Below are 13,819 nucleotides of genomic sequence, written 5' to 3' on the forward strand. Positions count from 1 at the left end.
CAGACCTGAGTCAAGAATCTAGGTTTTGATAATGGTCCAATCAATGATTCACTACACAAGAATACCTCAATACAATCATATGGCACGCCTTAAAATATGATTGCAATCATGGGGTGTGTTTTCTCCTGGACTTACATGCTATTAAAGTAGGATCCATTCCAGAACCAAATCTAATGTGAGGGACAAGCATTAGAAGTGAAAATTACACTGTAAATCCCACCCCATACCTCTCTACCTTCACCCCAACACTTCCTTTTTGCCACTGACTGTCCTGAATCCATCTCATCCCCTTTATCTCCAGTCCCTGCCCCCACCCCCCAACCCCTGCATTAGTAATGTATGTCATTTTTCTTTTTCAGTGTTAACCTAGAAGCAGCTGCTGCCACCACTACCACTATCATCATCATGGCCACCTCCACCATACCACCTCAGTCCATCCCTGTCCTTTCCCCAACAACTTTGGCTGGAGCGGAGAGGTGGGGCTGAAAGCCAGGAAACTAGAAGGGCGGGTGGTAGTGGCAAGTACTTATGGTAAAATGAAAGTTAAATAAAGGTCAAAAAAAAAAAATACTGGTTGGTACAAAAGTTATGGAGGGGGTAGGGAGGAGATGTTGTGGGGGGAGACTGGAAAGACCGAGGAAGGGGGATGATTTTGGGGTGTAGGGGAGAGGGAGCAGGAAAGCCACTAGGAACAAGGGAGGGCAAGAAACAAATTTATTTACCTGCAGCGCTCGGCTGAAACATCAGGGCCAGGTAGGAGAATACTAGAGTAAGGCACCAAACAGTATAAGTCATATCTCCAGAATAGATGGGCTGCAGGGAGATCATAACCAGGGCACTCCTATATAGTCTCTCTGCCTCAATTTCTTCAGCTGTAAAGTGGGTGTGGTATTCCAAGGTCTCCACAGGCTTTACATATCCCTAAACTGTGTTCTTTCCATAACTGTAATCCCCACTGGACTATAATATCCTTGAGTTCAGAGATAAGTCTACCACTCTATTGTACTCTGCACTTAGTTCAGTGTGCTGCACACTAAGCACTTAATAAATAATGCCGATTGACTGTGTGTTCTCTATAGCAAATACCAGCTTGCTTTGACTCCTTATCCACTGATTATGCTGAAAACTTTGCTACAACTCAAAAACCACCTAGAAAAATATTTCCTGTTTAATCATTTAAATCTATCATCTTCTTCTCCCGCTACTGTACTAATACTGATACTTTCTCAGTCCAGAGATAGAGGGTGCCATTCATTCACTGAGGCCATTCACCAAACCCAAATCATGATCTACTAAGTCACCGTTCTCATTCTGAAAGAGTTAATGAAACTCCCAGGGGGCCGCCTACATTTTTGGGAGGCTCTGATCCCACCAGGCTCTTTTCTTTCTGGAAGGGGTTAACAACAAGGCATGACTTGGTATAGGGACGGCCTAAAATGATGGATTCTGATAAAAAGATTTCTAAGAGAATCTGGTCTCCTACAGGGTAGAGTTGCCATTTGACTTGAAACAGATGCTGCCAATGGGCAGACCGCATCCATGAGGGTCTCTCAGAATCTTCTGCATGCTTATACACTCTAAATATGATACCTTTTCTGGCCTCTCGGTACCCGAGGAAGCATTGCTCACCCCACTCTAACAGTTAAGAGGGAAAAGTATGTCCTCCTGCCAGCCGAACATGTGTTCGAGTTGTTTTTCAGGATGGTAATGGTTTGTACCGAGCCACCCAACCCGTCTCACCTGGTCCCTTTGGGCTCAGGAGCAGGAATTGTGAGATAGCAGGCAGCAAGAATGGGCACAGTCTTTGGCCTCAGCAAAGAATCTGTCTGAGACCTTAATGGCACTATGCCCTGGCCCATTTGATTTGCCGTCCTTGAGTACAATACTCGGACTGGCATGGTAATGCTTTGGAGGAGTGTCTTTTCCACTTTCTTGCAAAAGCCAAAGGGAATGCAAAATACAAAAAATAAAACAATAAAACCCACCCCACCGTGAATAGTGGCAGCATCGACAATAAAAATACACAGCTGTCCCCCAGAAACATATAACAGTAATATGAAATGAGGGGATTTTTTTGGCCTTAATTTACCAAGTTGAAATGATCAACTCAGCTCAGGAACTCAAGACAAGAAAGGAGAATAAGAATATATTTATTCAGTGAAGAAACAATGTTTTTCAAAGGGATTTTGCTTTGAATGCTGAAATATTTTAGGTTTACAACAGAAAAATTTTAAATAATGCCTACTTCTCTCCCGCTTATAACTAAGAGTAGAAAATTTTACCAACATTTTAAATTGGTATATAAATACCCCTGAACAAAACATTTGTAATCCCAGGTGCACAGAGTATAGAGAGAACAGAAGTAGGTTTTACCTTGCACCCTTCACAAGCGTGAACGCCATAGTGGAATCCTGATGCCACATCCCCACAGACTTTACACAGCAGAACCATGCCACTGAATTCTAGGGCACAGAAAAGCAAGACATAAAAAGCTGGTAGAAACACACTCGTTTCAGCTGTCTCTTGAAACGGAGATATTTTGGTTTCATTCCATTTACAAACTAGACAGATGCTTAACACAAACTATTATTTTTGCAAATTGAGAGAGGGAAGAAAAATGGCTCACAGTGAAGTCTCAAACCCAGGCATCACTTTTTGTTTTGGGCATTTTACGTGGGCTGTTTTGTTTTGTTTATAAATAATCTGCCCTGTACCATTAACCAAGGTATTCTGTACTGCTGCACTTTAGCAACCTGTGTAATTCCAAAATGTACCCTCAAATTTGATCTAATTTAACACAACTGTTATTTTAAAGAAGGCCCACATCCAGCACTACCAAACCAAGGGACTCAAAAGGCAGCTGATTCTGATATTATTGTTACTGACACCAATGTCTCTTGTTAACTTACTGTGTCTATTTCCCCCACCATCTCCCTGCATTCAGGGTCTTACCCAAGTACACCTGTCCCAAAAAAATGCACTGTTGTGCTTCTTCCCTCTCCAAAGCAGCTTCATGGCATCTCTTTCTTTCTTCTGGTCCTCTCTGGTGAGGGCTGCTTCTTCAACCCACGCTCACATTTAGAAGAAGTACAGCCCAATGGAAAGTGCACAGGACTGATGGAGGAGCTGGGTTCTAATGATGGCTTGCCCCTTGCCTGCTGCATGACCTTGGGCAGGTTGTTTAAATTCTCTGTGCCTTAGTCTCCTTATCTGTTAAATGGCAACACATTACTCATTCTCCTTCCAGCTTACATTATAAGCCCCAGGTGGAACAGGGACTGGGTCAGATCTGTGTATACTGTATCTACCCCAGTGCTTAGTACAGTGCCTTGCACATAGTAAGCACTTAAATACTACAATTATTATTAACTGCCCTCCCTTAACAACACTGGTAGCTTTTAAAAAAATTAACTGCTTTAAGAGTCAGTCAGTTTGGTCATAAGGCAGGCTTTCATTATGCTTTCTCCTAGGATGTTGCTAAGAATTAGGAAACTTTCTTCCAACAATATGCATCTGTCTGAATCAAACACAATTTGAAGTCAGAAGAAATGGTTATGCACCTGTGTCAGGCAGAACCCGAGCACTACTGTGTGATCTGTCCTCAAAGTGGGGTTCTTCTTCAAATGCAACGCCAGTGTTAAAGGAGAACTGACTGCATTTGTTATAAATTACAAGGAGATGACTAACTCCCCTTAAGGTACCACAGGACACCAAAACTGACAACCACTTAAAGCAGTCTGGTCTGTGGGGGCAGAACCAAAATATTCTCTTTTCTAATTTCATGAATCCAATTGTCTTTCCCAGATCTTAAACTCTGGGAACATGGGGTCAAAGGGGCAGACTAATAACAGAAGCAAAGCCTTATTTTCACACCATCCTGGGAAAGAACCTTGGCCAGCAAACTAGCTGAGATTATCCAGAAGGAAGTGAATTAAGAAACTGAAAGACAAGAGTGATAGTGGTCCTCAAAAGGAAGGCATCGAAGAAGAGCCCTGTGTGAGGGTGAGGAAGAGAATCATTTGAAGCTGGCCTCATTAAAGTTCTGGTTTCTCTCTCAGCACACTAAACGACTTACTTGTCACTCCCCCGTTACCCTTGGAGAGTCCAGCGGCACTCGATTTGCTTGTTTTATTAACAGAACCATCTACGCGGTCATTCTTCGGCGTGCCTTCGGCAGGAGACAGGTCACCATTCCTCCCGCTTCCAGGGTTATCCGAAGCGGAGCTATTTGGAGAAGATGGAACAGAAGAAGGGGAGGACTGGAAACTGCTCTCAGAACTCTCACTATGACAAGAAGCAGGGCTGGAGGCTGAGCTCGAAGAACTGATATAAGCAATCACGCTTCCTAGGGAAGAGGGGGGAAAACACATTTAAGATGAAATGCAAACTCAGGTCTCCTTAGCTCTTTCTCTTTCGCTTCTTATCGCTGATGCTTTAGTATAACAACTTACTGCTACCAGATATGGACAATCAAGTGATACTGCCCAGAAATTAAGGCTAAAACATCATTCGTTTCTCTACAGTTTGTTACAATCCCTTCTCGCAGTCCTCACAAAGCTTAAAGTGTGGAAAAGGAAAAAGGTGAATCCATGGCTTTAACCCTTTATTAATACATTTTCAAGAAGGAGAGCAATACTAAAATCGTAACATGGTACTAGCGTGGAGTTCTCTGGGCACATCTCCTCCGTGAGGTCTTCCGCACTTTTCCTCGTCTCCCACTCCCTTCTGCATCATCCTGACATTCCTTTTGCTCTTCCCCCTGCCCTCCCAGCTCCACAGCACTTATTTATATATCTGTAATTTTATTTATTTGTATTGATGTCTGTCTGCCCTGCCCGCCATACTACAAACTCATTGTGGGCAGGGAACGTCACTGTTTATTGTTGCATTGTACTTTCCCAAGCACTTAATATAGAGCTCTTCCCACAGTGAGTGCTTAATAAATACGATTGAATGAATGAATGAACAAAAAGCAGATGGCAAGCCTATAAAGATGTGGAAGGAGTAATGTTCCAGGGAGCCTCAGTCAGCCCTCTTACACCACGGGAGCCTGCCATGGGGGAGAGAGTTCCTCTACCAGGACTTCCATCGGCCCTTTCTTCTCCAGCAGAAGGAGGAGGAAGCAGCAGCAGCAGTGTGCAGTCTCAATATTCAGAATTGCAGCAGCAGCTGTGACTACTGGGCTCTGAGCCTTGAGGAGCTTGAAACTCTGCTCCTCTAGCCATGGTGCCCTACACCTTTTGTTGTATTGATGTTGGTTTTGTTTCCTCCTTTCTTATGTGTCTGTCCCCTCTTCCCTCCCTTGAGCCCATGGCTCTCTCCAGCTATTTCCCCATCTCCCTCCTACCATTCCTTTCCAAACTCCTTGAGCGAACTGTCTACACCTGTTGCTGCTCTCCTATGACAGCCCAGCCCACACACTTCACTCCTTTGGTGCCAACTTACTTTTGGTACCTCAATCTCATCTATCTCACTGCCAACCTCTCGCCTATGTCCTGTCTCTGGCCTGGAACACCCTCCCTCTTCATATCCAACAGACGATTACTTTCCCCACCTTCAAAGCCTTACTGAAGACACATCTCCCCCAAGAGGCCTTCCCTGACTAAGCCCTCATTTCCTCTTCTCCCACTCCCTTCTGCATCACCCTGATTTGCTCCTTTAAATCACCCCCTCCTTCTGCCCCACAGCACTTATGCACATATATCCATAATTTATTTATTTGTATTAATGTCTGCCTCCCCCTCTACACTGTAAGCTCATTGCGGACAGGGAAGGTGTCTACCAACTCTCCTATATTGTTATACTGTGCTGTCCCAAGCGCTTAGTACAGTGCTTGGCACACAAAAAGCGCTCAATAAATACCACTAACTGATGGAGAGCCCCTTGAGGGCCAGGGTTGCTCCCCCTCCCCTGCACCCCAACACTTAGTACAGCACTCTGCACATAGTTAGGGCTCAATAAATACCCCTAATATATGGAATGTGTTTCCACAGGAAACTGTGGAGGCCAAAAACATCAGTAGGTTCAAGTGGGGGCTGGATTACCAGAGCAAATTTTAGGGCGATAGAGGGGAAATGTTATAGGTGTTAGGTGACATCCCTAAACATCAGAATGGATGTCAAGTCAATTAGTGGTATTTATTGAGCGCTTACTGGGTGCTGGGTATTCATTCATTCAATCGCATTTATTGAGCGCTTACTGTGTGCAGAGCACTGTACTAAGCGCTTGGGAAGTACAAGTTGGCAACATATAGAGACGGTCCCTACCCAACAGCAGGCAGCACTGTACTAAGTGCTTGGGAAAATGCAAAACAACAAAGTTGGTAGATGCAATCCCTGGCCTCAGGGAATTTACAGTCTGCAGGGGGAGACTGCAGATTATGACTACAGACTACACAAAAGCAGATTAAGATCTGGGAAACACTAGCAAATAAGATTATTTAGCAATCAATCAATCAATGGTGTTTGTTGAGCACTTACTGTACACAGAGCACTGAACTAAGCACTGCAACAGAGTTGGTAGACATATTTCCTGCCCACAATGAGAGGAGGGCAGGTAGTGGAGTGCCTCTTGGAGGAGATGTGATTTTAAGAGGGTTTTGAAGGTGAGGAGAGTGGTAGACCGACAGATATGACAGGGGAGGGAGTTCCAGGCCCAAAGAAGAATGTGGGCAGGGGGCTGGTGGTGGGATAGACAAGATCGAGGCACAGAGCTTGGGTTGGTGTTAGAGTGGTTGAGTTGTAGTAGGAGATCAGAGAGGTTAGGCAGCAGGGAGAGAGCTGATTGAGTGCGTACCTTAAAGCTGGCAACTATCACACTCTTCCTCCTGTTGCTACTGTTGGAGATACATACGGATGAATGGCCCATTGCTCTAACCCAGGAATAACAAGTCACATTCCAGAAGAGGAGGACACCAAATTGATCAGGGACTCTAGTTCTAGTCCCGATACAAAAATGTTGTTTTCTGTTTTTTCCGGGGGATACACCCTCTTGGATCAGTGCCTTGCCTTCACCATACCTACCCTGAAAATAAAGACTGTCATTCCCTATTACCCTGCTCCTTCACGCCCTGGGGTTCAGAGGACTCAAAAGACCGAATTCACCATGCCTATCCTGCAGTACTTGTGTCTGCAAAGACAATGATTCAAGGACAGACAAAGCATTTCTACTTGTCAGCATTCTCAAGCTACTGTTTCTCTGGCTCATTACTGTGAAATACCACTGCAGGGGTGGTTCCCTAAACCAAAATGACTACTTCTCACTTTCCCAGAATAAAAAAGTACTTTTTGCCATTTTAGAGCAGGCACTCCTGTGGTTTGCTATTCCTCTCCTTCCCGTTATGTTCACTCAGTCCGTGGAATTTGAACGCTTACTGAAGGGCCTAATGTACGCAAGGCACTTGGATGCAAAAGTTAATAAAAATAAAAGGCATGTTTCCTGCTCTCAGGAAGAGTATCTTCTAAGAAAAGAGAATATTTAAAGTCACCCAAAAGTAGAATAGCAACAGTGAATTGAGACCAATCCATAAGATACAGACATGCTCCACATTACACCTGGAATTAGGCTGGGTCCCTCTAAATTGACTGTTGCGGGGTTCAGCAGAATTAGTAGCTATTAATGTATGTCTCTAGGAGTTTACAGTCTGATGGTGGAAGACAGGCAACTAAAATAAGTTATAGACTGTAGAAAGTAAAAGATCATATAAATGCTGTAAGGTACTGGGGGTTAAGCGCTTACCTGGTTCAAGAGTGCTGATGAGGCACTTGGGGACTATGCATATCAATCAATCGTATTTATTGAGTGCTTACTGTGTGCAGAGCACTGTACTAAGCGCTTGGGAAGTACAAGTTGGCAACATATAGAGACAGTCATCATCATCATCATCAATCGTATTTATTGAGCGCTTACTGTGTGCAGAGCACTGTACTAAGCGCTTGGGAAGTACAGACAGTCCCTACCCAACAGTGGGCTCACAGTCTAGAAGGGGGAGACAGAGAACAAAACCAGACATATTAACAAAATAAAATAAATAGAATAGATATGTACAAGTAAAATAAATAAATAGAGTAATAAATATGTACAAACATATATATATATATATATATATATATATGTATATATATATATATACAGGTGCTGTGATTCCGGAAGGGAAGGAGGTAAGATGGGGGGGATGGAGAGGGGGACGAGGGGGAGAGGAAGGAGGGGGCTCAGTCAGGGAAGGGAAAACTATGCATATACAGTGGGGAGTTTACAATCTTACATCTGGAGGAGGGAAGAGGACAAAGGGAGGAGGGTAGGAAGGGGTTGGGAGGAGGCTGACAATGCCTTAAAATCAATGGTCAAGAGTTTCTACTTGGTGAGGAGAGGAATGAGTGAAGTGTGGACTGGAGAGGGGAGAGACTGGAGGCAGGAAGGTCAGCAAGGAGGCTGATGAAGTAGTCAAACTGGGATTTGTCAAGCGCCTCACAAGTCTCAAGATTTTACAATGATTTCACACATGGACAGGGAATGTGCCTGCTGATTCTGTTGTTCTGTACTCTCCCAAGCGCTCAGTACAGTGCTCTGCACATAGTAAGCACTCAATACCACTTATTAAGCAAAATGCTGAAATTTCTCACAACTGAGACCAATAAAATGCTAAACACTTACATCAAGCCCTGTTACGACTATGCCTTATATATATATATATATATAAAATAAAAATTAGACCGCAAATCTCTCTCCACCAGCTTCCCTTCATTTCCCTCCCTTTTCTATCCCACTGTACCCCAAACTCTATCCCCTCCTCCCCTTAACGTTTTTGTATAAAACATAATTCAATTAAGCTTGACCATTCATAGGTATTTTTATGCATCACACCCACTAGAAGAATGTAAGCTGGTCGTGGGCAGAGAACGTCACTTTTTCGTTTTGTACTTCGCATTTAGTGCTCTAGTGAACTTACTACACTAAATACAAATACTTTTAGCACTATTGTCTCTCCACCCCTTCGCTCTGTATATTTTTTTTTAACCTTTGTTTCTAGCCATGGCTGCTGCCAAGACAGATAGCTCCATCACTTCCCTCCACACCCCAACCCATGCCCAACATCCAGCTTGGGTCTGGGATGGCAAGGGAATAGGAATTAATCCCTCGCTTCCCTGTTTGAGCCCTCCCATCGGCGTCTGTTCCCTTTAAGCAAACCGATCTTCAGCCCTTCCCCAAGCCCCAGTGGACAATGTACAAATCCATCTGTGATTTTTTTTAGATGTCTGCCTCCCCATCTAGTTTATAAGCTCCTTGAGGGCAGACCTACTCTGCGGCATGAACTTTCCCAAACGCTTAGTAAAGTGCTGTGCACACACTAAGCGCTCAATAAATACCACTGACTGACAGTGAGGTGAAGGCTGTGGGGACGAGAGGGGCGCCTGGTACTTCCCCACCCCCACTGCTGGGGCTGCATCCTGAAGGAGGGGCTGCAAGTGAAAACCTGGGGGGAAGGGGTGAGGGAGGACGGGCTCTAATAATAATAATAATAATGTTGGTATTTGTTAAGCGCTTACTATGTGCAAAGCACTGTTCTAAGCGCTGGGGTAGATACAAGGTAATCAGGCTGTCCCACGTGGGACTCACAGTCTTCATCCCCATTTTACAGATGAGGGAACTGAGGCCTAGAGAAGTTAAGTGACTTGCCCAAAGTCGCACAGCCGACAAGTGGCAGAGCCAGGATTTGAACCCACGACCTCCGACTCCAAAGCCCGGGCTCTTTCCACTGAGCCACGCTGGGCTACTGAATAGAGCACGGATCTGGCGGTCAGAAGGACCTGGGTTCTAATCCTGCCTCAGCCACTTGTCTGCTGTGTGGCCTCGGGCAAGTCGCTTCACTTCTCTGGGCCTCCATTACCTCATCCGTAAAATGGGGATTAAGACTGAGCCCCATGTGGGACAGGGATGGTGTCCAACCTGATTAGCTGCTATCTAACCCAGCGCTTAGAACAGCGCTTGATACATAGTAGGCGCTTAAGAAATACCATCATTATTCCTATTGTTACTACTAGGTCCATTATCAGGCAGAAGGATGGGGAACCCAGGCTCAATCCGAGAGGTCTACACCCGCCTTCCAGTGGTGGTGGCCTGGGGAGGAGGGGGCCGGGGGGGACGCAGAGGGTAGCAGTAAGGCTCGGGGGGAGGAGGGAGTCGATGGGAGGTGGTGAGGAAGGCCACGGCAGCACACCATCATCATCATCATCAATCGTATTTATTGAGCGCTTACTATGTGCAGAGCACTGTACTAAGTGCTTGGGAAGTACAAATTGGCAACATATAGAGACAGTCCCTACCCAACAGTGGGCTCACAGTCTAAAAGGGGGACACAGAGAACAAAACCAAACATACTAACAAAATAAAATAAATAGAATAGATATGTAAAGATAAAATAAATAAATAAATAGAGTAATAAATATGTACAAACATATATACGTATATACAGGTGCTGTGGGGAAGGGAAGGAAGTAAGATGGGGGGATGGAGAGGGGGACGAGGGGGAGAGGAAGGAAGGGGCTCAGTCTGGGAAGGCCTCCTGGAGGAGGTGAGCTCTCAGCAGGGCCTTGAAGGGAGGAAGGCAGCTAGCTTGGCGGATGGGCAGAGGGAGGGCATTCCAGGCCCGGGGGATGACGTGGGCTGGGGGTCGATGGCGGGACAGGCGAGAGCGAGGTACGGTGAGGAGATCAGCGGTGGAGGAGCGGAGGGTGAGGACTGGGCTGTAGAAGGAGAGAAGGGAGGTGAGGTAGGAGGGGGCGAGGATGAAGCCCAGGGTGAGGAGTTTCTGCCTGATTGGTAGCCACTGGAGATTTTTGAGGAGGGGAGTGATATGCCCAGAGCGTTTCTGGACAAAGATAATCCGGGCAGCAGCATGAAGTATGGATTGAAGTGGAGAGAGACACGAGGATGGGAGGGTCTGTGCGTGGCCCTGCAGGCCCTGATTTCCCTGCAGCAATTGGGTGGGATGGCAGGGGACAAAGCTTACTAACTCTGGGTCAGGCCAGCAACTAGTCAATCAATCAATCAATCGTATATCTGGATCGCTTACTGTTTGCAGAGCACTTTACTAAGCGTCTGGGATTGTACAACAGAACAGAGTTGGTAGACGCATTCCTTGATCCAAACAAGCTTAGTTTTGTTTTGTTTTTAATGGCATTTATTAAGCGCTTACTATGTGCAAAGCACTGTTCTAAGAGCTGGGGAGGTTACAAGGTGATCGGGTTGTCCCGCAGGGGGCTCGCAGTCTTCATCCCCATTTTACAGATGAGGAGGCCCAGAGAAGTGAAGTGACTTGCCCAAAGTCACACAGCTGACAGGTGGCAGAGCCGAGATTTGAACCCATGACCTCTGACTCCAAAGCCCGGGCTCTTTCCACTGAGCCACGCTGCTTCTCATGTCAAGTCCCCAGATTTTACATATTTCACTGATTTTATATATGGCACTTTTCTCAGTCAACACCTAATGGGCGTAGCATACACTCATACAAATATACTCAGACACATTTAAAACAAGCTATTACAACCAACTACCACACTTATTAAAAAAAAAAAATAACTATGGCATGTTAAGCACTTACTATGTCCTCTAGACTGTAAGCTCAATGTGGGCAGGGAACGTTTCTACCAACTCTGTTGTACTGTACTCTCCCGAGCGCTTAGTACAGTGCTCCATACACAGTAAGTGCTCAATAGACACCACTGATGATGATGTCAAGCATTATTCTATGTGCTGGGGCAGAAACAAGTTAATCAGATTGGACACAGCCCCTGTCCCGTATGGAGCTCTCAGTCTAACTAGAAGTGAGAACACTTTACACTTGAGGAAACGTAGGCCCAGAAAAATTAAGTGACTTGCCCAAGGTCATACAGTAGACAAGTGCCAGAGCAGGGATTTGAACCCAGGTCCTCTGACTCCCAGACCTGTGATCTTTCCACACTGCTTCCCCTAACTCCACAAGAAATACACAATTTGCTTCTGCTCTAAAATAAGGCTTACAATTTAGGCATTGAGGCAAAAAATTAAAACCTTGGTGCTGTAATCACCAATTTTACTTACAGTAGACCCACCTTAAAAAATAAAAAATATATGGCAAATTACATTAAAATGTCTATACTTCCTGATCCCCAAAACAAGTTTACATAACCTGTTATTCCCATTTTAGAGAGAAACAATTGAAGCCCAGGGAGATGAAATGACTTGCCCACTGTGGGCAGGGAATGCATCTGTTTATTGCTATATTGTACTCTTCCAAGTACTTAGTACAGTGCATTGAACACAGGAAGCACTCAATAAACACGACTGAATGAATTGGAGGAATCATCATTCCCAAGCTCCAGAGCCACGATTGGAACTCCCAGCCTGCAATTTAGCCCACTGAGCCATGTTAGCCAAGAACCAGGCGGAGCAGGAGTTAGGAATATACTACTGGGAAAACGCATAAAGAACTAAAGAGGCTTTTGACAAAAAGCACAGGGCAATACCGGGGAGCAGATACGATGCACAGAACCTGGTCCTTCTCTTTCCCAAGACAGGAAAGAATCCTGATGAACCGGAGTTTAAAACATCATGTTTCCCTGTATCAGAGATCAGAACCAGATATTTGTAATTATGAAGTATTTTATTATACACTCTCTGATTCCCAAGTGTCTTAACATTTATACACTCTTGAGAAGCATAAGTTTCATTCTGTACTATCTCTTTTGTGCAAAATATAGAGAGTTGTTCCTGTCTCTTCCTAGAGGACTCTGAAGGCATATGGATGTGCAGATCTATGCTTCCCTTCTTGATCGAAACCATCTCTCTCCTCCAGAGCCTCACAGTTCAGGACTAACCTTCAATCCAGAAAACAAACAGGGCTCTCTTCTGCTAAATTTAATGGTCTTAGGTAGAAAGTTTGTGTTATACTGGAGAACAAAATAGCCCTACTATGGCTATTCTGTCAATGACTAGTAATTATTGAGCAACTGCTGTGTGCAGAGCACTGTGCTAAGCTCCTGGGAGACTATGACAAAGTTAAAAGAGACAATCCCTGACCTTAAGGGTCTTGCAAACCAATACACATTCGGCAAAACAATTCAAGTTGGAATATTTTCCTTTAGACCCATTATCTGCATTTGCTCATCTGCCATGTTTCTGCCCATAATTCACTTCTTTTCAAATACTGTTTAGAAGCAGTGTGGCTTTGTAGATAGAGCCCAGGCCTGGGAGACAGAGAGACCTAGGTTCTAATCTCGGCTCCACCACTTGCCTGCTGGGTGACCTTGGGGAAGTCACTTCACTTCTCTGGGCCTCGGTTACCTCATCTGTAAAATGGGGACTAAGAGTATAAGCCCCACGGGGGACAGGGATTGTGTCCAACCTGCTTAACTTGTATCAACCGCAGTGCCTAGAACAGTGCTTGGCACATAGTAAGCACTTAACAAGTACCATAATTATTAACTATATACTGGCAAATCACCAATCCTCTAATAGGGTTTCCAACTGTAACAATAAGTGGGAGTTCTGCAACTTCAACTGATTGTTGCCATATAGATGGCGATCTGATTGAAAGATCCTGGATTGCAAGGACCATGGTTCTACTTTTACTGTATGGTCCAAAGCATCTAATCAGTGCTCTGCCCAGTAGGCACCCAATACATACTATTCATTCATTCGTTCATTCATTCAGTTGTATTTATTGAGCGCTTACTGTGTGCAGAGCACTGGACTAAGCACTTGGGAAGTACAATTTGGCAACATATAGAGATGGTCCCTACCCAACAACGGGCTCACAGTCTAGAAGGGGGAGACAGACAGA

The 13,819-nt window shown here is 44.9% G+C and overlaps 1 protein-coding gene across 1 annotated transcript in view; it reads right to left on the reverse strand.

Moving 5' to 3' along the window:
• The window catches only part of NR1D2 (nuclear receptor subfamily 1 group D member 2), a 39,392-nt gene that overhangs the window by 18,179 nt on the left and 7,394 nt on the right, over positions 1-13,819 (reverse strand). Inside the window, exons 2-3 of the mRNA XM_038760723.1 lie at positions 4,076-4,345; positions 2,374-2,462 (exon numbers count right to left, since the gene is read on the reverse strand). Of these exons, the coding sequence (XP_038616651.1) occupies positions 2,374-2,462; positions 4,076-4,345 (359 nt within the window). The remainder of the gene's footprint in view (positions 1-2,373; positions 2,463-4,075; positions 4,346-13,819) is intronic.

The sequence above is a fragment of the Tachyglossus aculeatus genome, chromosome 2, assembly GCF_015852505.1.
Source record: "Tachyglossus aculeatus isolate mTacAcu1 chromosome 2, mTacAcu1.pri, whole genome shotgun sequence".
NCBI classification, from domain to species: Eukaryota; Metazoa; Chordata; class Mammalia; order Monotremata; family Tachyglossidae; genus Tachyglossus; species Tachyglossus aculeatus.